We start from the raw sequence: 26,414 nt of genomic DNA on the forward strand, positions 1-26,414 counted from the left end.
TTACATACTACTTTGCCATCTTACAACAACCCAAATAACACAGGGACACCTGCATGATGTCCGCTAAAGATCTGGAGATCTGAAAACATGTGTCAAAACATCTGCTAAACATCTTAGAAAGAGCTGTTGTACATATATTTTAAATCATATACATCTTACAGATATCTTCCAGAGGTCTTTTTGACATCTGACAGCAGATGTCTAGATGTAGGGCAGATGAGCAAACAGCATCTGCCAGATGTTTTTTAGATGAAAATGCAGACCAGATGTATATATACGTGTGCTATCAGGGAAGATGCTTCAATAGAATTGTTAAAATAATAAATGTGTTTTTGAAATAATCATTATATTTGTACACTAACAAAAATGGTAGCACTAAAATATGTCTTGGCTCACACTCACAAAAATCCATACAAATATAGGGCACCATATATACTGTATTAATACGAAGGAATTTTCTGTATTCATTTTTACAGTTGTATTTTACCACAAATTACAATAAATTGCAATTTACTGCAATGAATTGTATTTTAGCATTAATGGAAATGTCCGTAAAATAAAGGAAAGTGAAGTGCTTGAAGTGCTAGATCCATATTTTGGTGCCTCTGTATATATCCATATATTGGTTCTGTAGCGGTTCTCTGGTACCAACTTTAGTCAAGTTCAAGTGGCTTTTATTGTCATTTCAACAATATACTGTGCCGTATAGTGAAACGAAACAACATTCCCCCAGGACCAAGGTGCTACAAATAGTTAAGATTGAAACACACAGAGTACATAAAGTGCAAATGTGAAAGTACAGCAAAAGAAGAACGTGACACAAATAAATCACATCAGTCTTCCAAAGAACCACTGATCCATCCATCCACCCATCCATCCATCCATCTGCAAAGGATGCTGGATTTTTCAAGAGACCAGATGATGTCTTAATGGTTCAGGACAAATAAGAAGCTTTTGATCATAAAAACAATAGAAGCATAAAAACTGTCCAAGTAACATCATACAGTATTAATAATAAAGTTCATGTCATCTTTTGAACTGGGTTATATTTTGCTAATTCTATTATTATCGGTGTTGCAAACTTAATGTAAACATGTTATGTACTATGTACTTGTGTACTGAACTTGTACTCAATGAAAGATCAACCTTAATTTTCAGAATTCCTCAGAATGAGGATGCAATATAAGCCTATATGTATATGTATGGATTTTTTTAAAGGACTGAGGCCTGACTGGGTCGTTCAAGTATGTTGGTCATCCTAAGCCATTTCATAGATAGGTTGGTTATATGCACTTTATGTAACAGTCATTTAAAAAGGCAAAATATTTTGCTATTTTATTAAAGTAATTGGCACAGACAAATCCATTCAAAATCCATTCATTCTCTATACTGCTTATCAAAATTGGGATCACGGGAGTGCTTGAGCCGATCAAGGGCAACATGTTGGCCATACTGCCCATCTACAAGCTTTGAAAAAAACAAATCTCTTTACAGTACTGTATGTATTCTGGAACACTGTGGATTAAATAGGAGCGAAATAACTTTTATAATCAACAACAAAAGCATTGATCTCTATACCACTGGTTGCAATGATATTAATAATAAACGTATATAAAACTAAAACGTTTACAATAAAGCAAATGAGGGTTGTTGAAAATGATGAGACACCTCCAGTAATATAAAGAAAAAGTAATTTATTACTTAAATTGCATAACATAAATACTTCGTAGACTTTGAAAAGTTCTCAATTAGACTGAACCGGCCATTATAAAATAAAAACAAGCCTTCAATAAATAGTGTAAATTCTTTCATTGTGATTCTTTTATACAGGAAAAAAAGAATTTTATATAAGTTTATTATTTTTGCTCTCTGTAAAATAAAACATCTGTATAATTTTAAAGACTCTTTTTTTTCAATTAATACAAAAAGCAAAAAGACATTGAGGAATAAGTACAGGAAGAGGATAAAACCAGAAAATGAGCTCTTATCACGTGACAGGCTGGAAGTTGAGTCGGCAGACACTGAACCTGCCATGCGAGAAAGTCTTTAACTCTTTGCCCTGTTTGACACCATCGGATTTGAGATTACAAGACATTCCAAAAAGCAGCTGTAAAACTCAATTCCTCAATATCAAGCCGGCATTCAATAAAGACATGACTTATGAATTAAAACAAAGCAAAACAAATCTGTTTAGCACGTGTTATCTGCATTAAATTAAAGTAAGAGCGGTATTATTAATGATAGTGTGCAGGTGCAAGCTGGGTGTCTTCCGGTCAGTGTCAATCAAACCATTTATCCCAATACTGAATGTACAATAATCTACTGATCTCACTAAGTGTCTGAGTAATATGCAGTTAAAAGGCAACACAATTGAGGGGTAAACCTTATTAATAATTATTGATGTGAAAACTACACTGAATCGGTGCGTTAAATTATCTCAGATATTGAGGATTTGATCATTTTAAAGATGAATTTATAACTAACTGACCTGAACTACAACAGATTATGCCAAGTGATATACCTGAACAGCATACATTATGCAGGTAAATATGTAAAATCAATGAAACAAGGACAAAGAATGATCAGCATTAACAATTGTTAATGTGTTAAATATTAACTAGTTGTCTCTACTGTGATAGACGTACAATATTGCTTGTACAGCCAGACTGAACCTTATAAGTGTTGCATTACAGAATGAATGCAAACACATTAAATCCACACCCTTCTATACACCTGTTATATGTGAACTGGGAAAACGGATGGAACGGTATGAAAAAACCATTAACAGCGATATTTGACTTACAAAAAAGGAATGTGTTTTTGTACAGGTCCGAATACATTTATTATTTCAATAGTAGTAAAGGGTCACATTTCAGTGTCGATCAGTTCTGATAGTGCAGTGTAAATAGCATTTAATATGAATATTTCGCAGATCTTAAAACAATTTATTCCGCAGTTTAAAGAAAACCAAATGTATAATGACTGGAGATTATTACACACAATAGCCAGGTGGGACATTGCTTGTAAGCTACAGTCAATAAAAAGTGCATCATATGCTAACCAGCAGTGTTTGTTCTTTCATTGCATTTCAAAGAAATTTTTTTGGATAAGAATCGTATTTCAGCACATTTATCAACGACTGTCTGCAAGTTAACTTGTATTGCGCTGCTGCCGTTCTGAAACCTTTTTTCTCCAGCTTTTGTGATTTGGATTTTTTTGCCATAAATCATTATTATTAGTCACTGCGTTTGGCACATATCTGACCAATAAAAGTATCAAAAAGTGACCGTCAACTTTGACGACACATAATTTAATAGAAAGTACAGTTTTTTTCCATTTCCTGAAAAACTGTGAATTTGGACATCCGAGGTTTCAGAAGGTCAGCGACGATTATGTTTTTGCCTCTTTATAAAACACACCTCAATTTGGAATTCTGTAAGAAGACCTCATGAACGGCTTATTAAAGAAATTAAACAAAGCCAAAGACTGAGGTGTCAACAGCACTGCACAAAACTAAAGTCTGATCAGATGAGTTTTACATGGCTAAAGTAGCCGTTTACACTGCTTAGATTTGAACACACAAACGTAGTGGTTGGTCACCAGATTTTTTTCACTGGATAAAAAGTGCAAAAGGAATCAAACGAGCATCTGTTAGTGTCGATACGATTATGGCGCCGTACTGTAATAAAACAAAGCAATGAGGGTTCAGGAAGTCATAGTAAGGGATGAGGTAGGGGTTTAAAGTGTTCATCCGTACCAGAGGAAAAGCAAAAGGCTCCCACACTTTTGTTTTGGAAAACAAAACATTAAAATGTTGCACATTCATATTGGCATAAGGAAAAGAAGAGAATCTTCTTTCGGAAGATGCATCAAATTTCATACTTTCCGCATACTATATATACAATTTTTTTGGCCATTCAGCTAATCCCAAAGTCTCACATCTGTTTAACAGAAAGCAGCATTATTTCCTAAATAAAACATCTGAATGAAAAAAGGAATCTGTGCTATATTATGCCCCACAGGGATCCCTGATGGTGCATTTAGTGTTTATATTATTATTGTCTCATTTGTCACAGTTTAGTTTTTCTCCTATTTAATCATGTGCTCACAGTTTACATTCATTCTGGAAAACGGAGCCGATGAAAGCTCAGGCGCTAATAAAGCCTTAATCGCTGCAAAGAGAAATCCTGTTAACAAGCTGCATTTTCATTTGTGAGCAGTTGCCCTTCTGTTTAACAGAAAAGCCAGCTTGTTCCATGCTCCATAAAAGCAAATTTAATTGAATTAAGCTTATTATTCAAAGCCCTAAATAAATACTTTGGCTCCCACTGCGATGGGGTTATTTCCTTTATGTGCTTCCGTTTTGAGGCGTTGTCGAAAGCGACTCGGTCCATCCGAGTCCGTCGTTCCATCGAGGCTCTTTCTATCGTTTTGAAGTGATTGCATTTTGTGTTATATTTACACTTTTTTTGGGTGATGATGATCAAATGATATGCAGATTTGTATTCATACGCTCATGGGTACTTGAAGTCTGGAAACTGGTAGTGTGCTTATGCATGTGTGTGCGGTGGTCAGACACCAGTCCTGTCGCTGTAGAAAGGCGTTACGTGGAACATGTAGCAGTGAGTACAAACTCTCACTGGCTTCATCTGACCGTATCTAGGCAACGGGGCTGAGTGCGATGAGCAGCGGGAACAGAAGATCTGAAATGAAACGTGCGCTCGGTCAATCATCTTATTAAGTTTGAAATTGATGTTTCAAACATGCTGAACACTATCTGATGGCCTGCTGTACCTTTCCACAGCTCCTGCAGTGATGTTTCCTTCTTATAACGGTAAACGGGGCCTTACAAGCAATGCAGGAATTGCAGGCCTCATCTGGTACCCACTCTGGAGGGTCTTAAGAGAGAAGAACAGAGTTTTAGATGCAGCGGACATCTATAGACCGTTTCATAGGATGTGTGCGTGCCTTGCCCCCAGTTAACGCCTGGTTTGTGTTTGGCTTGTGTCTCTTATTAAAACAATTTATATTTTAATGAATTTATGTTCACATTCATTTGTTTATTATTTTACTGTGTAATAAACAATTTGTTGTATGTTAATTTATTATATAAACAATTTGTTGAATGGGTCCTGTATTACGCTCGAATTTAAACAAACTGAATGGTACGTGACGATTCTAGCGGTTGAGTTTGGTCTCTAAATTCAAAGTATTGGAGAGACAAGTTTAGTCAAGTTACGGTTATTAACGGTTTCTTTAGGTTGTTATCAGAAATAATCTACATGCACTCTTTTGTTTGTGAATGTGTACCAGAAGTTCAGTTGGGGCCACACAAGTGCACATGCACAATAACATTTGTTTATGTTGTTTAGGGCTGGGCGATGTTTTGTTTGGTCAGTTGAATGAGCTGCTGTTTTCTGCAGGTCGCTGCACAGATAGACCAAGAGAAAGACGAGCTGCCTCGGCGAAGCAAAACTTCCCGCTCACGGGGCTGCACCGATGTTCGAATTGTCCTACTATGTCAGATTGTCCAACAGCCAAACCTTAATATAATCTAAACCACAACCGGTAGGATGAATTCACAATGCAAAATACCCTGTGAGATAGTCCTACCCGTTTAAAAGAAACATGTAGGATGAATTTACTACACCCAATCAAATTGTACTACAGGTATTAAATAATATGTAGAATACGTCATTTGTTTGGCACTTTGCGATTCGGTACCAATTCCCTCCCGGTCCGTATCTGCAGATTGATCGTTTTTTAAACACATCGCCCAGACCTAATGTTGTTAAGATGAAACCGTCTATACCCCTAAACCAAGACATGTTTGTGCTTTTTCAAAACCATGGGCAACAAAATGTACAGTACGCATTGGCAACTACACAAACACCTTGATTCCAATCCCTAAAATGCTTTCTAGGGAGGCTATATTGTGCATACTAATAAAACCCTCTTCACTTTGTTAGCATGCTATCCAAGTAGTGTAGTTTACTGGAAACCAACCTTCAAATTGTCCCTCTCTGGCTTTGGCAGCGAGCTCTGATGAAGAGATGGTTTCCTGACAGAGAGCACAGTCTTCCAGCACCGCACTTCCCAGACACGGGCCTGAGGAGCATTTCCAACAGCGCATTAAACTAATGATGTCTGACATCATGCTGTATCTGAATCATTACAAAATGTGTCTCGCTGACCTATCTTGAGCTTTTCGTTGTCCCCTTCCTCTGATTTTGTAGCCATGACCTCAAACAGCGTCTTTAAGATGCTCCGCAGGTCACTCGCATAGTTTGTTTGCAACTGATCGGCCACACCTACAGAAGTGAAAAATGGAGATGGGTAGTTGTTAAAGACGACAACAATTTAACCTCAGCTTTGCAGTGCACTTATTTTCATGCATATGTATATGTTGTTCAAAATATGCGTCTCGTTTTATTACTATTGATAAGTTAAGGGTGGATGTCAGAGAAACAGCTGACTAGGAAGACTCGACACTCTACGATGACCTGGATAACCGAGCACATATTTCAAAGAGCGTTGCACCACAAAAGCTTTACCATGTTACAGATCCTGTTGTTACATCACACACACACCTGATATGCAGACAAAAAGACGGTGGATGAGGTCACTGCTGCTATGGAAACGTGAGCGGATTTTGCTGTTAGCAGCGAGTTTGGCAGCGTGCAGGGCCACCTGAATGTCTTGATGATCCAGATCCTCAGACATGTCCGAGCTGGTGGTCAGACTACTGACAGGGCTGAAGGGGGAACATTATCAGAATAAATGTTAGATATAAAGCACATAATTAAATATGACTGCAATTTAAATAACAACAACGTAGTTAAATTAATCTTTTTGAGACACTAAACGAAAACAAAAAATATACACTAGCAGTCAAACGTTTGGAATTTCTTCTCACTTAATTATTCTGATTTCAGAATGACAGAAACTTATTAAAACCATGGACTACGTCATATGTAACTGTGGGAATTATGTTGTTACTAAAAGTATCTAAAATAAACCATAACCATGTTATATAGTTCATTTGGAATTTGATCATTTAGCGTCTTAAGGTTTCATCCTGGTAGGCTTTTTAAAGAGTATTGAAGGAGTTCCCAATCTACTCAAGGCTCTAATTGGCGGGTTTTCATTTAACTGTTTGTTCCTAGTTTTTCCTTTCAAATACTTTTTTAAATAAATGTAATGACTGAAATCTATGAATCAACACACAAATGTAATCTTGTCAACACACGATTACTTTCAAGCTTTTCCAAACTGGAACTGCATGTTTAGTAATTCTAGAGCTTGAAAAGTGACACGTGATTCTATGGCAAAGGAAACACTTGGCCTTGTGCATTAATGTTTTGCTAAACCTAGAATACATATTATACAGCCGCGGAAAAAAATTATATTTAATATTTTCTGTAACAGTAGCTATGTTTTTAGGTAAAATTATAATTTTGTTCAAATAAAAATATTGTTTCTATTTGCAGAAAATAACTGGAGAAACAGGTCAAAATAACAGAAAAGATTAAGGAAGGAATCAAAGTTCATATTCACTTTAAAGCAGTACAACAGAAATATTTGTACATGTATTTAGAAAAGTTTTAAAATATTTTCTGTGATAACCTCGTTTTTTGCGCAGTCTTTCACGTTGCTGTTGGATGACTATATGTCACTCCTGAGGTTTGATATTGTTCAATAGACACTGGACTGGAATGACCACAAAACAACTAGAAATGCTGATGAAGTGACAATTTGGAATGATCTCTTAATATTTTCCACGGTTGTACAGTATATGGGACTTGATTCCCACTGTTCATATGGGTGGTCGAGACAAAATAAGCACGAAATTCTTCAAAAAGTAAGCTGCTGGCAATTATTGGCGGCTTTTCACACACACAGCTCAAGACCACGATGCTAAAGACATCGGAGTGGTTGTTAGTTACAATGCGTGTGTTTTAGCCAGTCACCTGCTGGCCAAAGAAAAAAAGCCCACGCCCATGTCTGCATGTTTAAGTCTCTAGATATGAAGATGCCTCCTTCAGTGCAAGCTAGAAGAAAACCATAACAAGCCACACAATTTTGCAGTGGTTTTACACACTGGTTGTGTAACAAGGCTCAGTAAAAGCCCATAAGCCACATATGTTTACCTGGGTGTGTATGAACTTGACAAACTGCATGTAGTAACAGAAACACCCTCAACGTCACTGCTGGGGACAGAACTGAGGGGGGACTCCTGAGAATTGCTGCAGATCATTCCACAAAACATTGGGGGGGCAACACATGAAACATAAGAACTCAAAAGAAGGACAACCTTGATAACTCGCAAACAAAAACAAAAAAGGTAACCAAAACTGTAAAAATAATAAAACGTTTTAAAGCACGCATGCTTTTAGAAACAAACCTAGTGCTTTTTTTGTTGTCCTCTTTCGACTGAATCCGACATCCAGAGTCCTGATGGGGACAACTAGATCCTCCCTCCCCTTCTATAGAGCCTCTGTCCTGAGACAGCCGAACACCTGCTATGCTAGCCAGACATTTCTCGCAGCACTGATATTGAGAACAGTCCTGACTGCCCCCAGGCGGAGTAAGATGGCCATGGGCCGGAGGCAGGGTGAGCGGTAGGTGTCCATTTCCTTTACCAGGGCTGCCAGCAGCTACTGCTGATTGGATAACAGAGCTTGTGATGGCGAGCTTGTGTTTATCGTATCCCAGCATCATTCCCCGTCCAGCGGGCTCCATGGCAAAGGCGTCCTCACTGTTGTCGATGCATCCGCCAGCGCAACACACGCAGGAATTAAGCAGGCACTGATTGGCAACTAAAGGCCCACCCTCGCCGTGCTCGGGAACATCTGGCGACTGAGGTAAGACGACAGCCAAGTCAGATAAGTTTGCAGAATGAGGGTTAAATATTACCGTGGCTGACAGTTTCATTCCACCGGTACGAGTGGCGATCTCTTCGGCAGCCTCCACGCTGTCCTCTTCATGCAACCCTTCCCAACCATTCACCAGAGGACTCACAGACTCAGCTGATTGGCTCAGTTTGTTGAGATTTGCGGTTTCGCTTGATTGACAGGTGGTGAACCAACCATTACAGGAAGAATCAGTCAAACGGGCGGCTCTAGAGTGGTCAGGGGATCTGAGGCATACGGTAGGGAGGGGTAGTTGCCTCCGGCAAACCTCCCCAGTTAAGCCGGCCTCTAGATCATCCATAAAGAAAACTCTATCGTCCTCATGGTAAGAGCCTGGGCCTCTCCGAGGTGACGCCTGCGTGCTGGAGGCCGCGCTCGAACCTCCCAGACTGCTTCCTCTGAACTGTTGAGGGCGGTGGGCTGGAGACTGATTCTGACTCGGAGGAGAAAGCAAAGTGGACATTTCGTCCCCAACCTGATGCACCATCATATTAAGCTGCTCTATCTCTTCTTCATCATACTGCATAGAGCAAGCCAAATCTGCATCGGTGGCCTCCTCTTCCTCACTCTCACACGGTTCCTCCAACGGCCCCTTACCGCCTTCATCCACCTTCCATTCGGCATCTTCTACTTGGGTCACACTAAGAGTGAGGTCCACCGCCTCAACTTCATCCTTCTCAAGCTGGGTCACAGGGCCGTTGGAAGTGCTTGGGTCCTTGGACATGCTGGGCGCTGACGGAATATCTCCGTCCTGGGATATGCAGAGGCTGCGCTCCAGCGTCACGAGCTCGTCCTCTGTGAGAGTCTGCAGCAGGTCCCTGCCAAAGAACACAGTTATGTCATTCACAAATATGCAGTGTTGCAGCATAAAAAATGTACACGGTTTAAAAGTTAAAATCCAAGGGAGCCTGTAAACCAGCAATTAAAAGTCACTGAGGTCAGTTTTGCTAAACCGCCAGACAATGTGCGAGTGCGCAATTGGTTTGGAGTTTTTCCATCTGTGAGTTTTGCATCTTTTTCACGTGAGGAAATATTGCTCATCAATTCACAAACACTAAATTGACAAAAAATGTATTACAAGTTAGACTGTCATTCAGAATTTTACAGTCAACATCACACCTTATGACTCATAGCAAACAAAACAAAAAACACTAATTTGGACAGAACCAGTTACTTAACACACAGACCCTCAAAAAGTAAATATAAGGTTGACACCAAAAAAAACACCTTCCATCCGATAAGCGGCAAATTGGCAGTGTTGGTCTGAGGTTTAACTACGGCTTATGTGAAAACAGTACCTTATTTTTCTCAGCAAAGTGCGAAAAGGCCGGAAGAGTTCCGACATGTCCTCTGGTTTGCGGTCGAGGTTAAGAGGCCCTTCGGAGTAGATAACAAGGCCACTAATAAGAGAGGACAATTCAAAGGTTATTATTTTCAGCTTAGCTGCATGAAAAAAAGATGAGGTATGCAAATGGTATTCTTCAGGTTTTGATGTGGCTGACCAGAAAAGCACACATGATTAAAATGACATATCACTTACCAGACGATGGCAAGTCTAGGGATTGTAAACATGAGAGCTGGCTCATAGTCGTCAATCATGTCTTGTGTGAGATACTCGAGCTTCAGGGCCCTTCAGAAAAAACACATACATGCAGTGAACTTCTTGAAACAAAAATCGAATGACTGTGTCGATCGGCCGCAGTGAATCCTCACCTTTCAACTGTCTCACAAAAGAGTACAATCACTTCCTGTTGTATGTAATACTCTTTAGGAGACTTCACAGGCACCATGGCTGACACGTAGCTACGAGAAACACACAGAACAGTGTTATTAATGTAACAACATGTCATGTTTGTTGTCACATTTGTTTGAAAGGTTTTTTAAGATGGTCTTACCTGAGTTCAAACTCAGCGAAAAGGCTGTCGAACTGACGGAGTACTTCCTTCATGCGATCGGTGTAGTTGTGGAGATCTCGCAGCGCTTGGTCTCGGGTGATGTTACGTACCTCCTCAAGGCTGCGGGTGAGATCTTTGGCTAGTGGTCGCATGGCCATGCTCTCGATTTCCCGATTCATGATGATGGATCCTGCTGCCAGGCACTAAATAGTCATAACAATGGTTATGTTACTGTTATTGCCACTTGGAACTGGTCACATTCTGACCCCCGCCCCAAAAAAGGAAAGATCTCTTGATGTAGAGGAAAGCACTACCTCTGCTCCAAACCACAGCTGCCCGGCAAGGTTGTCATGACGGATTTCTTCTGGGAACTTCACACTGAAGTCTCTGTTGGCTCGGTCTTCAGGTATGCACTCATCCATAATCTGATTTATGACATTCAACACATTGTCCTGTATCGGTGATAAGGAGAAGCAAGAGGCAGTTTAAGGTCAATACGTCAGTAATTTAATAGTTCTGTATAATGCAAAAGACTTTCATTTATGACACCATAACTGTGAATTGGTTTCACCCAGAGCCAGAAATGCAAGCCTTGGGACAAAACAAGTGACTTAAAGGGATTTTCACCTTAAGGGAAAACAAACAGTTCAGGGGCACCATTAACTACAATTGTAGGTTTTTTCCTACTATTGTAGTCTATAGTGCCCCAAAAATGTTTGGTAACAAAGATTCTTCCAAATGTATTTTGTTGTGTTTAGCCGAAAGACAAAATGTATACAGGTTTAGAACAATTTTAGGGTGAGTAAATGATGGCAGAATTTTCATTTTTAGGTGTAGTATCCCTTTAAGACATGAGTTACTCTTAAGGAAGATTATTTTGTTCTGTGCGCAGAAAGGTTTCGGCACAATTTAGATTACAGAGATTTTCTCTTCTCTATGTGGTTATTTTCTCTCATACAACACTGTAGTGGGTGATTAAATAGAATGCATAATATTAAAAGACTAAAGCAGCAAAGTTATGATATAATAAATAAGAAACCTTTAGTTTCCTTTTTAGTTCAAGTTTACAAAACTAGCCTTTAAAACACAAAAAAAAACTTTAAATGACCACGCTGGTTCTAACGATTTAGAGGGACAAAGCAAAAGACAAGCCTTTTTAATATTTTTTCCTTGCCATGTAAACAGCAACAGGGCTTTTGTTATGAGTGAGTTGTGTAAACAAAATGACATTTTAAGTGAACAATAAGCCATTTCTCTTAATGTGTAATCCATAAACACTGGAAACATATTTTTCGGGGAAAAACTGCACAAACAAGAGCAAAGGGGAAGGGCCAGTAAAGCTCTGGGCACTGTGATATCAGAATTGATACAAAATGATTGACCTGGCAGGAGCGGAACTGGTTCACCAGAAGGGTACACCTCTGAGGGTCTTTCCTGCCGTCTAGACTGTCCAACTCAGTGGCCACCTGGTTCAGCTCTTCATCTGCATAGTAGAACTGGGCGAGCAGCTGTGGATCTGACCTCTGTACAGAATAACAGGCAAATGTAAACAGATGGTCCGATTGACTTAATTCAAATGTCACATGACCAAACAAATAACATTATGTTGTGATAACGTTCAATTTAGTGATGAAGTATCAGAGTTCTGTGGTATGTGTTGCTGGCACTCTTCGAAGAGGCATAACCAGATGTAATTTTAAGGAGGCGAGGGATGTGTAGAATTGTATGAATGACCCACACACTGGAATTCTCATTGTGCTCATTTCATGTGGGGCTGGACAACACAAACCATTACATCCTTCAGAAAGGAATGTGAGCTACTGTATGATTGCAGCTACGGATGTCAGCAGTGGCTTAAGGAGCCCTGATGACGACTCGAACCTTTGGACCCCTTCTGCTCCACTGGTCACTTAACAGGGAACATTCTCGAAGCATTACATTAAAAACTGGAAATTGAATGTGTTCCAGAGTGTATTACAAAGAGGGTTCATAGCATTGTGTGCCAACCAAAGAACATGTCAAAATGTCTATTACAAGTATGCAGGTCATTCCCACGTAACCACTGAAGCATCATGGCAGTAATGTTTTTAACTATAAAACGAATAATTCGGTAACACAAAAATAACACACACAACTGTGTTCTCAGTCTTGCACAAAGCATAATTTTAACATAGGAATTAATTATTTATCCATATATTTTTTCGGCTGAAATTCTCATTACCGTACACTGTAAAACAATTTGCTGTAGTAATGCAGCTATTTGCCAGTAATCTACTGAAGATTAATATTTATAAAATTTATTGGCAACAGTTTGTTCAAAGATAAATGAACATGAAACATTAACACGTCTTTTTCTTTACAGAAAAAACAGCTTCTTGCAAAGCATTCTGGGAACAAGCAATCCTACTCAACCAGTTTTTTTCTAATTTTGGTTCCCAGAATGCTTTGCATGAGGCTGTTATTATAGTTTTTTTTTTCTTTAAATAGTGAGTTGCATTAATTTTCATTACAGTAGTGTACATATCAGATCAGCAGACTAACACCTCAACATATGACAAATGTGCTGAAATCTGAAAACAGATAAATACAGACTGTGTATGTTCTTTAAGTCATGAAGCTTTATTTCTAAACATTTACACATATTCCATTACAGTCTGCAATACACACTCACCTTCTATACATTGATTTCTATATGTCGCAATTCTGCCCAAAACAAAAATATACAATGGAAAAACTTCAGAAGTAACAATCAATTTGACACATGTGAACAAAAAATGTATGGCGCTCCTTATAAGCTGAAAAACTGGTCATTTTATATCGTCATTTTGACGAAGTCAATGGCGCTCTCTGTCAGTTGGGCATACCAAGATGGTGGCGCGATTGCTTCCGGTGGCTTCCCCTCCTGCCGTTGGTTTAGCGTTCTAGGCACAATCCTGTCATTTATATAGATCAGTGGGTGAAACAGACTTTATGACATGATAAACATAAGGTCTGCTCAAAGGTTTATGGTTAAAGTAGTTATGAAATTAGGGCAACGCTGATAACATGTGAAACTACCTTGCTGCACTGACATACTTTCAAAACAAAAGGCTCTGCACATCTTTAGCTCAATCTTGTCTATTTTATGCCAAACTGATGGCATATGCTAACCATCTGTTTAGCATTACGAAGCATTTGATGCAAAAGCTCAAACCTGATGAAATCAACAGGCGCTGTTTGTGAAGAATGTATCCAAGTGAGTCACAGTCAATGAGGCAGAACTGCACCCATGGGCCGAAGCTTCTGTGACGACAATGTATGTTTGCACATCTCGAGGGATAATCGGGGTTTAATTCCAACAAAACACTTTAATGCTGTGACATCCTGGTGGAAGATTATTGTGACTTTAATTTTCCCCCAAAAAGTCACCAATTCACACAATAATATCAATATCCAAAGCGCAAGGGGTGCCAATTGCCGGCCGGTAAGTGTGTTTAAGAACAAAAGCTTACGCACAAAACTTGCGAGCTGGTGACTTATTTATCAATATCTAAGAATACAAAGTGCTGACTCCAAGAAAGTTGTGACCCTACAAGAGGACATAGAGAACATCTTCAAGAGCCACAATGCTGATAGAAATAAATGCACAAAACATACTTCACATCAGGGCAATTATTTTTCACATGACATATTTTTGAATATCCTAAACTGAATATTATCTGACATCATGGTTATGTTTCAATCACCGTTGAGATGTCTACCTAGTAAGTTATCTAGACAACATTTGGTTGCATTATTAATATGCATTCATATTCCCATGCAGCTCATAGTTAGGCACATCTTATCATTAGAATCCAAATAACACCGTCAAATTACATTACATGAAACATTACTGTCTAGGTGGGCAGCTCGCATCAAATGATGTCAAAGAACGCTGTCTAGGTAGGCAGCTCACATCTCATTACGCCCAAGACGCCTATCAAGGTGGATAGTTCGCATTATATGGTGCCTAAAATGCCAATAATATGCCAAGAATGCCGTCTTGATTGTAAGATCGCTAGTTTTCGTCACATATGCGATGTGCATTTACCTGTAAATGAATGTCATGCTTACCTTTGGCTTGTAAAGCCACTTTCGGAAGCGATTCATCATGGGTCACCTCGCCAGTTTAGCGACAGCTTCGTGCCAAAACCGAACCGAAGCCCCTTTAAGCCCACTCGCAAATACAGAGCTAGCGAGCTAAGCTAGCGCTACTCTTCAACAAAGCCGTGCTGACAACGTTGATCAGAGGCCAAATAACAGCCACGGGCGGTTTCGTCCACTATTAATAAACCATGGACCCGGACTCTGCCCTTATACCCAGCAGTCGTGCGGCTGTCTTTGTCCCCAAACACAAGGGCTGCTCATGACTAAGCTACCGAGCTAGTACGGATGTTGCGCTGCTTGACTGAACACCCTCGGGTTGCCAAATATTCCGCATTTTTTTACGTCGACATTTCATAGCCCTTTAAAAGATGGCTCCTCCTTTTTTGTTTACATCAACGAAAACGTTTACAAATAATTAATTCATGCTGTTGCCACAATATTCGTTTCATTGCATACAAGTCCGAAACTTACGTTTGAATAAAATGTACGCTTCATTATTGTTGCAATGAATTGTTTAATCTACAGTGCAAGATATTATCTATTAATTTATTTAGATGCAATTGGCGAACACGTCATTGACATTTATAGAAGGTGCTGAATAATATGAACCTTTACAACTGCCTCTAGTGTATACGTATTCCGTTTAAATAGGGTTCAATACATATTTTGTATCAATTTATTATTCGGTATGTATTTTAATCTTTAAACCGCATATTTAAACTGCCACTAAACGCTCTATACAATGTAGTTTGACACATTTAACTGAATCTCTTATGTAAGTTACAAAGAAAACTAAGGGAGAAAACAAAATAATATTGACGACGTTTCCTCGCAGGAAAAGCCCGACTCTTCGTTGCTAGGCAACAATAAAACACTGTAGCGGCAGGATTGGTGTTTTGAAGAGCGTAGAAGCAGTTCTTGTTTTTTTATAGATCACGATCATTGATGTAAATCTGTTCTCAATCTGATTTGTTTTATATATAGTTTAATTTCATTTAAATGCATGTTCTGGTTCTGGTATCGTATGTGTATTTATCTGTCTGAGAAATCCAGTGAGTATGAACTACAAAGAACTTGTCAAGGAAGTGACAAGACTCTTGGACACATTTAAAGAATACAAACACTGCATCGACAGCTTTACAGAGGATGCTGCCAAGGAACTTAAGGTAATAATTTTGTAAACGTCAAAACATTATCTTACAGTTCGTTATTTAACTTTATGTTTTAAAGCATATGTTCACCAGGAGGAAATCATACAAATAAAATCATGTTTGTCTTCATTTAGAATCTGTCCTCTGATGACCAGAAGTTTGTTATTGATGCTTTACTTGGATGTACCACACACAAAAAGCTTCTGGATACGGTGGTAAACATATTCTACATCCACCAAGGACAGAAATTACTCAGGGCGGACCAAAATCTGTTCATTGGTAAATTAATTTCTTTATTTAGTGCAAATTCTGCTCTTGTAACTTCATGTGAAAAACATATTTTTGACTGTATGTTTTTTATAGTTGTCTGTTACCTTGCCATGTTCCAGCTTGATGATTTAGGCCTGGAGAATTTCAGTAAAATCATCAAGTCCTTAGATATCTCAAAAATGCACAAAGTAAGGAACACACTGATTCGTATCATTCTGTGACATCCTTATATGTAATCTGATTAAAATATATTTGATAGTACTGATGTATCGTGCATTGTCTTATTTTTTTCTTCCCTTTATGGACCTGGTTGATTGTCTCTTTTGATGTCTCAGTTCCTGAGCTTTTTCTTTAACGTCAACAACCTTACAACCCAGATCCAGGAAGAATGGAGTCACATCTATGACGTTTCTGTTGTACAAAGTAACTGGATCGCCCCGTTGATCAGGTAAAAAAGAAAACTGAGTGTCAGGTTATTTTTAGTGCTTTTCATGAATCAATACTTTGAAACAGAGGACAGTGTCCTCCATTGACTACCATAGTAGTAAAAATAGCTTTCTAAATCTTTGTTCTGATAAGCAGACATTTTGAAGAAGGAAAGCAAACTGTGCTGGGGCACCTTTGAATACCATTGCATTTTTTTTTACAAAAAAACATAGTAAATGATGACAGAACTTATATTTTTAAGTGAAGTGTCCCTTAAAGTGATGACAAAATCAGTAAATAGAATAACACAAGATGCCTTTCTATTTATAGAAGCATGCTCTCTCTGACGCATGGTAATTGCCAAACATTGTGTCAAACATTGCTGCAACCTTGTGGTCCTTATGCTTATGATCAGATGGTGCGGTGAAATTGAGAAACTTTTGGATCATCTTGCCAGTAAAATTAGTAAAGGGAGTCTGCGAAAGAAATCGCCAAAGAAAATCACAGAACCCAAAGAATTTCATCTGACTCAGCCCAAACATCGACCACTCCCTGCATCTGAAGTCATTCCACAGCAGGACAGGTCCAAGCCCGTAAGTATAACTGTATCATAATACACAATAAATAATGTTAATTCAGGTTTATACAGTAAGCGTAATTTAACCAACTGATGTGCAATAATAGCAAAACCTATTAACCTCTTCTAATGATTCAATTATCAACGAATCATTGGATAAAAAGGGAATTTTTTGGCAAAAATGTGGACAATCAGATATCTCTGAAATCCTACAGAGTATATCAAACCAAGCTATTATCAATAACAACTAGTGTTGTTTATTTTAAAAGTTTAAAACGTATTTTCTCAGGTACCAGCCACCACTCATAAATCTCCAAAGGAACCAGACATTCTGGACGAGATGAAACAGAGGAACCGACAGAAAGCATTAGTGAGTAAAGACATGCGCTGTTGTTTGATACGTTGCTTCTAATAACATCACTGGGCATTCTGCTTTTAGTTTTGTTATTATTACAATCCTCATTTGTAGACTTCATCTCCTGGTGATCATTTTTACTCCATTAGGAAGTCCTGAATGAAGCAAGCTCTCAGCAGTTCAGATGTGCGAATCCACAAAAGTCTGAGAAAACGCAAGTAAGTGTTTAAAAGCTATTTTAATGCATCAGCGAATAATGCGAATGTTTACCCCCCCCTCAAAAATGTTATATTTTCTAATGAACAGAAAGTGATGTCCCAGATTCTTCAAAGCCGTGATGCAGAGCTTAAGTTTGACAAGTTGTATACTTCTGGCATTCCTTCCACCCAAAAGGTAACTTATTGAATACAATTATTAATCACATCCACAGTCCTTCATATGTCTTTAAACCCAGTATTAGCTCCATGGTTTTAAGTGAGTCTTTTTAATATTAAATAACTGTAAATGTGTGTATACAATGGCACAGGCAAACAGCTTACCGGTCAAACTGAACACAACAGCCATCCTGCGAGAGGGAGCTTTGTATAACCGTCAATTGGAAGTGGAGTTACAAAGGTCATTTCAAAATATTGCATAATAATTTGTGTTTATCCTTAGATTCACGCCGTTTTATGATTATTCACCTTTATTCAATTACATTTTTTCTACTTCAGAATAGAGCAGTTGTCCAAGGGTGCGAGTGAGCCTTCTGCGTTCCTGCAGTGGCAGAAGGAAATGAAAGACAAAGATCTTCAGGAGGAACTTGCTGAACTAGAGCGCCGGAGATTGGAGGGTCGAATCAGCCATGAGGAGGCGGTGCTGGCACGAGAACGCGTCCTGGAGCGCAACCACCATAAAGTTCAGCAGACTAAAGAGGAGGTGATCTCATAACACACATTAGTGTTCATAGTAATGCGTGAGTCACTCTGAGGTACTGTACACTAAGATGGGCTCATTGCTTTTAATATCTTTCATACGTTCATCATGATGTAATGTGTGGTCTCTCCAGACAGCAGAACTGATGCGCAAGTACGCAGAGAAACGTCTGAAAGAGGAGAAGGAAATGAGAGAGCTGGTACAACAAGTGGCTGATGGTCACAAGAACTCCAAAGCTGCCAAAGCACAGCTACAAGAAATCAAACAACGCATAGGTATTATTGTGGAGGATAAATATATCATTTTTAGTAAGGAGGCATGAATTGACATCACATTGTCTGGTGCAGTTAAGGAGGTCTCTGAGCAGAGCAGGGAACTCCTCACCCAGGCATTAGAAGAAGCGCAGGCTGAGCTAAGCAGGAAAATGGAGCTTATTCGACAGATCCATGCTTTTGAGTCAATCCCACTGGTCAGACAAAAATTTGTGGATGAAACTGAGGTTGGTGGATTATATCCTTCATCCAGCCAAAAATAATAAATATGTATGAAAAACAATAAAAGAAATGTATAACATTTATGTTTCTTTATATATATATATATATGCATGTTATAAAAAATTATGTTTCATTAAAAAATATTTTAAAATTTCTTAAATATTTAACATATGTTTTTTATATTTTCAATAATAATAATGATTAAAGGGGATGTGTAATTTTTGCCCCTAGCATCAAATGGAAACAAAAAGCATAATTCCCAAAACAAATCTTCAAAAGTAAAATAATATATTAGTTGCCTTTAAAAGAAAATATTGATCTTGATTTTGCTAAAGATGTTTTTTAAAGATTGGAAACTTGTGCATTATTATAATAATCTACCAAACACTCCTGATGTGACTCAGATTGCTGGTCATGATCTGCTGTGCGAGATGTCTCTGGCGGAGCTCCGCGAGCGTTTGATGATGCTGAGAGAGTTACAGGAGTTTGAGCAGGAGGAGAGGAGAATCCGGATTCTGCAGGAGAAGCAGATGAAGGAGGAGCTGTTGTTGGATCAGCTGGACAACATCGCTCTGTGCAGAAGTCTAGCAGAACAGGCCGCTACTGCCTACAGGTGATACATCTTCCCATCTGCCAACTGTTCCTGAACAAACCTTACAGTGTGAACTGAACAAGTTGTAGATGACGTAGAGAAATTTGTCGTGACTGGCGTGTTTCACACCACCAAATTGGGTTAAAATAGTTTTTTTTAACCAAACCTATCATTTAATTTGCATGGGCTTTTTGATTTGTTGCGTTCTCTTATCAAATTACTTACATTATGTGACTTAAGTACTGATTTCTGAACTGCTATATAGTCAGGAGGAGAAAAGAATGAAAAGTGACCTAAGGGAGGCTGTCAGTAAAGATGAGCGAGTTCTGGCCCTCCAAAAGACCCTGGAGCAGAAACAACAGGAAAGACTGCAGAAAAAGACTGAGAAAGCCAATACGAAGAAAAATGAAAAGGAGCCTTCACTCAGAGTCAAGAACTCCATCCACAAAAAGGTGAAGACAGACCAGATTACATACACTTTTCAACTACATCTACATGTTTTCAATGTTATTTTTCTGTTAGCAGCAGGTTCTTGAGGAACATCACTGGCAGGAGCTGGAGCGCAGTTTGGAACAGCAGGTTCATGGGATCATCCAGCAGTCATCCAATAAAACTAATGCCGGTCAGAACCAGAGGCGAGTTTTCTGATAGACTCATGACCATTATTGTAAAATGGCTTGTTAGTGTTTCTTTATTTAAAAAAGGCTATTTACGTGGTATTATGATGTGCATATATTACCATTGTATAAAAATTGATTATTAAAATAATAGAAGAATACATGCATCAATCATCAAGCACACATCAGACTGAAATAAAAAAATGGCATTATGAAATGCAGGTATACTGTGAGGTGATCAGTGTTTTGGAAACACAGCAACTTCATGGTTTTTCCAAACTGTAATATTTACAGTCAAAATATTGTAATAGTAAAATTCTCTATACACCTAAGTTACTACAAAATAAAGACACTGGAAACAATTTTGCTTTAGTTCAACTTTTTAGTGTACTTCTATTTCAAAGTTACAGCATGTATAATTTCCTGTCAATTTGTGTTTCATGTAGTGAATTACTATAACTAAAATAAAGAAATAGAATAAAACCAATAGAAAATGTATTGCACAGTAGTACCAACAATTAATCTGCCATAATATTTAGTGGAATGCATTATGTGTGTGCTACTTGAACATTCAGTTCTAAAACATATAATGAAACAACAGTATTAGAGAAAAATACAATTAAAACAAGCCCACCATTGGTATTTTAGAGCAACGAATGTTCAGTCATCGAATTTTCATTATGCTTCGATGACTTACAAACCACTTGCTCCAATATGGTGGTTGACACAAACTGACTAATAAGAAAATGGTAAAAAAAATGTGTTTAAAATCATTCGTTCATTAACTAGTTGATCAAGTAATGTATACTGTAGGTTCCAGGTCCTAGTGTTTCCTAACCCACCTTGAGCTAGTGGTTAAAGACATGCATACCAAGCATTCCATATGTTCTCAGGTCATTAATACAAAATATAAGTGAGATGATAACAGAAGCTGCATATAAAATGTCACAGGTGGAAAGAATTGAACTGCAGGTTTGTGTATCACTATGTGCCGAAACCTCAAAGTGCTTAGTTGTAGTGGTTACATCATAATTGGTCAGTTACAGACAATTAGTGCTCAACACCCTATACACAACTAATACGAAATTCTTAAACATTAAATTAAGAACTTGATATACAGCAGAAAAGGATTTAAAGGATCGCTATAAAATTTTTAGATAAAAAGTTAGTCTTTTTAGTTTGTGCCCAAACAAACAAGACAATTTATACATTCGCATCCCTTTACTTTTAACCTATGATACAGATGGATCAATAATAAAAAAAGAGTCTCTCCATCGGGAGCATTTACACTTTTACAGAACAAATCATTCCTCATGACAGACAAACAGATGTCTGATTAATTCACCAGGCTTTGGGGTTCATCTTCTCTCTGAATGACATCCGCAGTTTGTTCCTGGGGGCCGGCACCGGAGGTTCCTGATTGTGAACTTGATCAGACTCTTCATTTTTTGGGGTGTAAGGGTGTTGGCAGGGCTCAATCTGTCCTAGAGGGGCATTTTTCCGAGAGGAAGTGTGGTTCTTTTGCAGTTGCTGGATGATGGAGGAGAATTTAGCATCCAGTGATGGTCGCCCTGTTCTAGGCCTTGCCCCTTTACAGTTCTCTTTCTCCTGATTGGATAAGATGCAGGTAGGTTGAACAAATGGCAATTTATCAGGAGGGGGTGGAGGAGCTCTCCTCTTCTTCTTGGTGCTTGCGGTGGGGCTCGTAATTGACTGGATGCTTTCTTTACCTGGCGACAGAATCGTTTTTTCAACCACAACTGGCCGAGATCCCTCAAACAGTGCCGCCCAATGAGGAGGCTCTCTTTCCTCCTCTTGACCAATAAGAAAGCGCCCATCAGTTTCCTCGATCTTGTTGTGTATTATGTCAGTCAAGCTTTCGAATTTCCCAGGGGAGCCAATGCCTGAAAAAGTCAAACAAATTCATTATTAAACAAGCAGCATAGACAAAATACAAGAAGGTTGCATATCAATAACTGTTATTCTTACATCATTTAATGTCACAAAGAAATATCTCTGTGTTGACAGTAATATTCTTACTCACTCAAATCATTATAAACAGAATCTGCTTGCTTCGTCAGAAAGAGTGGGGGTTTCCGTGACGATAAAACCTCAATTTCCATGAGCTTGTTGCATGCGTGTTGCCACTGACCTAATATAAGATTTTTTATTAACAGTCAACAAAAACACAAATTCCTATCAAGTTTGTGTATGGACTGCACCGTGAATCAGCTAATGCAGTAAAATATTCAAATATTGAGAGAAAGAACTCACTTTGGTCATAAATGTGTTGCCATAACGCATCAAGCCACTCCTGCAAGACATCTGGAGTTTCAGTAATAAAAACATGGCCGACAGAGTCTCCATTTCCAGGGTTTATTAGGGCGAGTCTAGAGCCTGTCCTCTGGTGATCCTTATCTACAACGCGGATACGAGTATCCTGCACAAACACACACACAATAGGAAACATATTTCTAGACTCTTCACCAACTTTGCATGGGCACTTTAATTTTCTGGAGGAAATGACAAAAGTCAGAATTAAACTCGAGCTGCAAACCACCACGCCATTTAAATACAGAAGCATACCTAACCTACATTTTTATGTTTTAAAGATATTCCCAAAGTTATAAAATAAGTACTTTGATTTTGAGGGGATATTGGGTAAATGTAAAAATATTACCTACCTTGTTAATGGGAATAATGAGACTCGGCTCCATTTTAGCTTGAATCTCTTCAGGTGAGTAATAGCAAGAAAGATGTCCAGCCCTTAGCGTACAGTACAGTCGACAGCTGCGCTGCAAACCATCAATGCTTTGCTGTATATGCAGTAAACCAATTATTAGTACACTTCGTATAAGTAATAAAATATTTATATTATATATATAATAATTTTGACAAGTTTCTGTGTTACCTGTTGGCTCAGGTAGCCTCTCATCATGTCTTGTGTCATGCAGTCAGGCTGAGCCACCAGCTGACAGCACAGGTTTCCATAGAGCGGCAGCCATGACGAAGCCTCCACTGAACAATCGATGCCATAGGGTCAATCAAAGTCTTGATCAATATGCTAGACTGTATAAGTGCGGCTTGTTTGTTCTTACCATTTTGCAGGATCATGAGAGAATGGGATTGGAAAGAGCCTTCCGCCTGCTCCAGACCCAACGTGGTGTACGCTAACATTGAGTATCGTGCACCTCTATTATAACAAACACGGGCAATGAGAGAAAAACTCTTTCAAAAATATGTTTTTTAAAACAACATTCTTTTTTGCGTACTGTGGGATTGGGTTAGACTGAAGGAAAGTGTCAGGGTCTCCTCCATCCAGAAGGGGGCAGTGTTTCCTGCCTGAAAATCTGCCGAATGAAGAGCGCAGCTTCCTAGCCAGTTTTTTGGGAGTGTTGACAAAGGTTCCCTCCTCTAATCCACAGCTATACAGCTCCACTTTTACTTCAAAGTCTGGCTTAGCATCAGAGCTGTTGAAGATGTTGAAATATATCTGGTAAAACTTTTTTCGGACTTTACAGTGATGTGGTATTTGCTAAACAAATGAGGATTTAAAGTGACAAAGCGAGAACTGAAACCGTACAATATGTTTACACCCTCAAAGCATATATCAGTCACTGATGGGTCTGCAATCATCATTCCTGTGTCAAGAATCTCTGAACCGATCCTCATCAAGCAAAAGACTGCCACCCTCCGTTCATCTGTGGGGTTCAAAGCATTTAGTTTTTCATTTTGAAAGAATGTTTTCAATTTATGGCACCTTGTATGTTAAGCAAAGCTGTGTCTTCGCTTTCCATTCAAACCTGGCTGTTTCAAAATACACACCGAACTATCTATAAAAAGCTGTTAAAAGCGATGCTTTAAGGGTTTAAAACGTTTACTCACTTCCTTTGCTGTTAAAATGTTCAGAATCTTTCCAAAATAAAGGAATTCGCAGACCTAAATAAACAGAGGCAAAAACAAACATCAGCAATAAATCAGACTGAAACCAGAAGAAAAACATTCTCAAATGATTATGAATGCTTACCAGATATAGCCACCTTCCCTTTACATGGAGCTTGATTTTGAGAGTTTAAAGCCCTGGCATGAAAATAATATACATTAATTTTATTGGTTATTTATATCTATGTATAGCGAGCGTATTTCTGGTACTGCATCTGCAAACATATAAGGCATAAAAAGTGTAATTATTGAATAGCAGATTTATTTTATTTTATTAAATTAATTATATTTAGCTTTGATGTCAATAGAAAATATGATTAAGAAAAATTATATTTTCCTTATAAACCACTTCGGAAGACGTAATCGACACTGATCCAAGAAGAACTTTTATGTTTTCGTTTTTTAACATTGCACAGCATTTCAACAATATGCAGCCAACAGAATATTTATAACCGAATCAAAATGTTAAACTAATATCTTTAAGATGTCATTGTTAAAGTATGGTTTAAAAAAAATAGTAACATTTAAAAATTATTTACATCTTGCAAAGTTGTCTATAAAGTAAATCGGAGATTACTAAATAGAGCCAACACCTCCAAGAAGCTTGGAACAAAGTGTGTAAATGTGCTATAAAATGAGGATGTTTTCAAATCTAATGTCGTGAATACATTTCATTTATCATTGACTAAATCTGTATTTAGCGAGACCCCATTTAACTTTAAAACAGCATTTCTAGAAGATCCATACTAAGATTTTCTACTGACACACATTTTTGCGGAATACTTGGGTAGAAAGGTTGAGCATAGCAAATGCCCATGATCACTAACCTTCTGCTCTCCAGATGCCCATTTCTCCTCTGCGCTTCACTCATGTAGGCTTTAATTCTGGCATTACAGGTCAAGAGACTCCTGGAGGCATCTAACACCTGCTCTTTCTTAGTGCTGGCCACCAGAAGCTTGTAAGCTCCCGCTCTCATTCGCGTCTCAAAGTCCAACTTCTCTTGAATGCCACAGTCCTGGTGGGAAATATACAAGGTTCATAGACAGGTGCCCTTCGGGCAGAGAAACAGATACTGATGGAAGCAACCGACTCTAGCACGTAATCTACTCCAAGGAATTCCTGAAACAGGCGGATGCTCATTTATGGAAAGATGAGATATTTGAGAATGATGCATTGTGCATGAAGCTCAGAGACACCCCAGAATCCTTCCCATCATAACTAGCGGCACATAACAGGTTTGAACAATCAATGCTTCTGTTATATCTGACAATGGAGTTGGCTGGGACACAAAACAACCTACGCAACACATCTCTCTACGAAAGACTCTTGTTTCAAAGATGTTCTTTAGTCAAGAATGTTTTAATTTACGTAGACAAAATAATCATGGACGAACAATATATGAAGAGTTTGGCCACAATGACTCAAAAACTTCAGCAAAATAACACAATACAAACACGATAACATCATAAAAACACGATTTTGTAAACAAACTCTTCATATATCCACGATTTGCGTGGGTTCTAGAAGGACTACAAAAGAAACACACCCGTAAACTACAATATCACGATTCGGGTGTCTCTGCTTTGCCTGAGAAAAAGATCAACCCTGTTGTTTGATTTTAAATTTACGTAACATCGTTAAAAGCATCGGAAAAACAAACCAGTGGTTGTTCAACGCGATCGGATTACGAAGCGGACTCACCTCGTCTGCAAAAAACATGCTCTCTCTGATCTTCTTCCTTTTGATCTCCATGGCGAGCGAAGAGCACGAGGAAACGGTGGACCTGCTGCTGCTGTTTCGGCTAAAATTTTGAATATCCCGCGACGGATCCATACCGGCCTCCACACCGAGCAAGCCCCTGCGAGATCAACAAACCGACGGATTACGCAATCCGGAATCGACCAATCACGTCTTCGCAAAGCTCTTCGTTGCCTACACAACAGCGGGGCGGTACCATTTTTAAATCCTGAGGTTGGAATGTAGACACGGTTTAATAATGTGAGCCACTTACGTCAAGTGTACGAATAATATTCTGTTATTTTTATATTAAGTGATTTTTATGAACCGTTCACTACCTTATTGAGGGGTTTGTATCGTTTGTGTGTGATCGTTGGACCGGGATTTGTTTCTCAGTAACCCCCTG

General features: G+C 38.6%; 3 protein-coding genes across 4 annotated transcripts; 1 reads left to right on the forward strand and 2 right to left on the reverse strand.

Moving 5' to 3' along the window:
* Positions 1–1,676: 1,676 nt before the first annotated feature.
* On the reverse strand, positions 1,677–15,267 carry zfyve28 (zinc finger, FYVE domain containing 28). 2 transcript variants are annotated; one of them, XM_079458871.1, is made up of 14 exons: positions 14,900–15,267; positions 12,190–12,330; positions 11,122–11,259; positions 10,808–11,010; positions 10,626–10,715; positions 10,453–10,542; positions 10,211–10,312; positions 8,405–9,730; positions 8,151–8,246; positions 6,591–6,754; positions 6,195–6,311; positions 6,007–6,108; positions 4,795–4,898; positions 1,677–4,703 (listed from the first exon to the last, which is right to left on the reverse strand). In XM_079458871.1, exons 1-14 carry the CDS (start codon positions 14,936–14,938, stop codon positions 4,572–4,574), a joined length of 2,844 nt encoding a protein of 947 aa, XP_079314997.1. In that variant the 5' UTR covers positions 14,939–15,267; the 3' UTR covers positions 1,677–4,571. The 2 variants fall into 2 exon arrangements, with proteins under 2 accessions (XP_079314997.1, XP_079314998.1); XM_079458872.1 differs by lacking the exon at positions 8,151–8,246 and having other exon boundaries at positions 14,900–15,243.
* Positions 15,268–15,990: 723 nt separating this feature from the next.
* cfap99 (cilia and flagella associated protein 99) lies at positions 15,991–20,360 on the forward strand (the record flags this gene model as incomplete). The annotated part of the gene is made up of 15 exons (XM_079458628.1): positions 15,991–16,098; positions 16,218–16,362; positions 16,447–16,541; positions 16,689–16,801; positions 17,195–17,372; positions 17,646–17,726; positions 17,861–17,929; positions 18,018–18,104; positions 18,238–18,326; positions 18,425–18,629; positions 18,760–18,901; positions 18,974–19,125; positions 19,525–19,733; positions 19,978–20,164; positions 20,238–20,360. The coding sequence occupies 15 exons, from the start codon at positions 15,991–15,993 to the stop codon at positions 20,358–20,360; spliced, it is 1,983 nt and encodes a 660-aa protein (XP_079314754.1).
* Positions 20,361–20,386: 26 nt separating this feature from the next.
* On the reverse strand, positions 20,387–26,237 carry rtkn2 (rhotekin 2). Its single transcript, XM_079459267.1, has 12 exons — positions 25,973–26,237; positions 25,099–25,286; positions 24,357–24,409; positions 24,215–24,268; positions 23,913–24,030; positions 23,602–23,799; positions 23,428–23,522; positions 23,241–23,347; positions 23,014–23,145; positions 22,604–22,769; positions 22,374–22,481; positions 20,387–22,233 (listed from the first exon to the last, which is right to left on the reverse strand). Exons 1-12 carry the CDS (start codon positions 26,102–26,104, stop codon positions 21,671–21,673), a joined length of 1,914 nt encoding a protein of 637 aa, XP_079315393.1. The 5' UTR covers positions 26,105–26,237; the 3' UTR covers positions 20,387–21,670.
* Between the last annotated feature and the right edge of the window lie 177 nt (positions 26,238–26,414).

Source organism: Barbatula barbatula, assembly GCF_947034865.1.
Source record: "Barbatula barbatula genome assembly, chromosome: 6".
Taxonomy (NCBI): domain Eukaryota; kingdom Metazoa; phylum Chordata; class Actinopteri; order Cypriniformes; family Nemacheilidae; genus Barbatula; species Barbatula barbatula.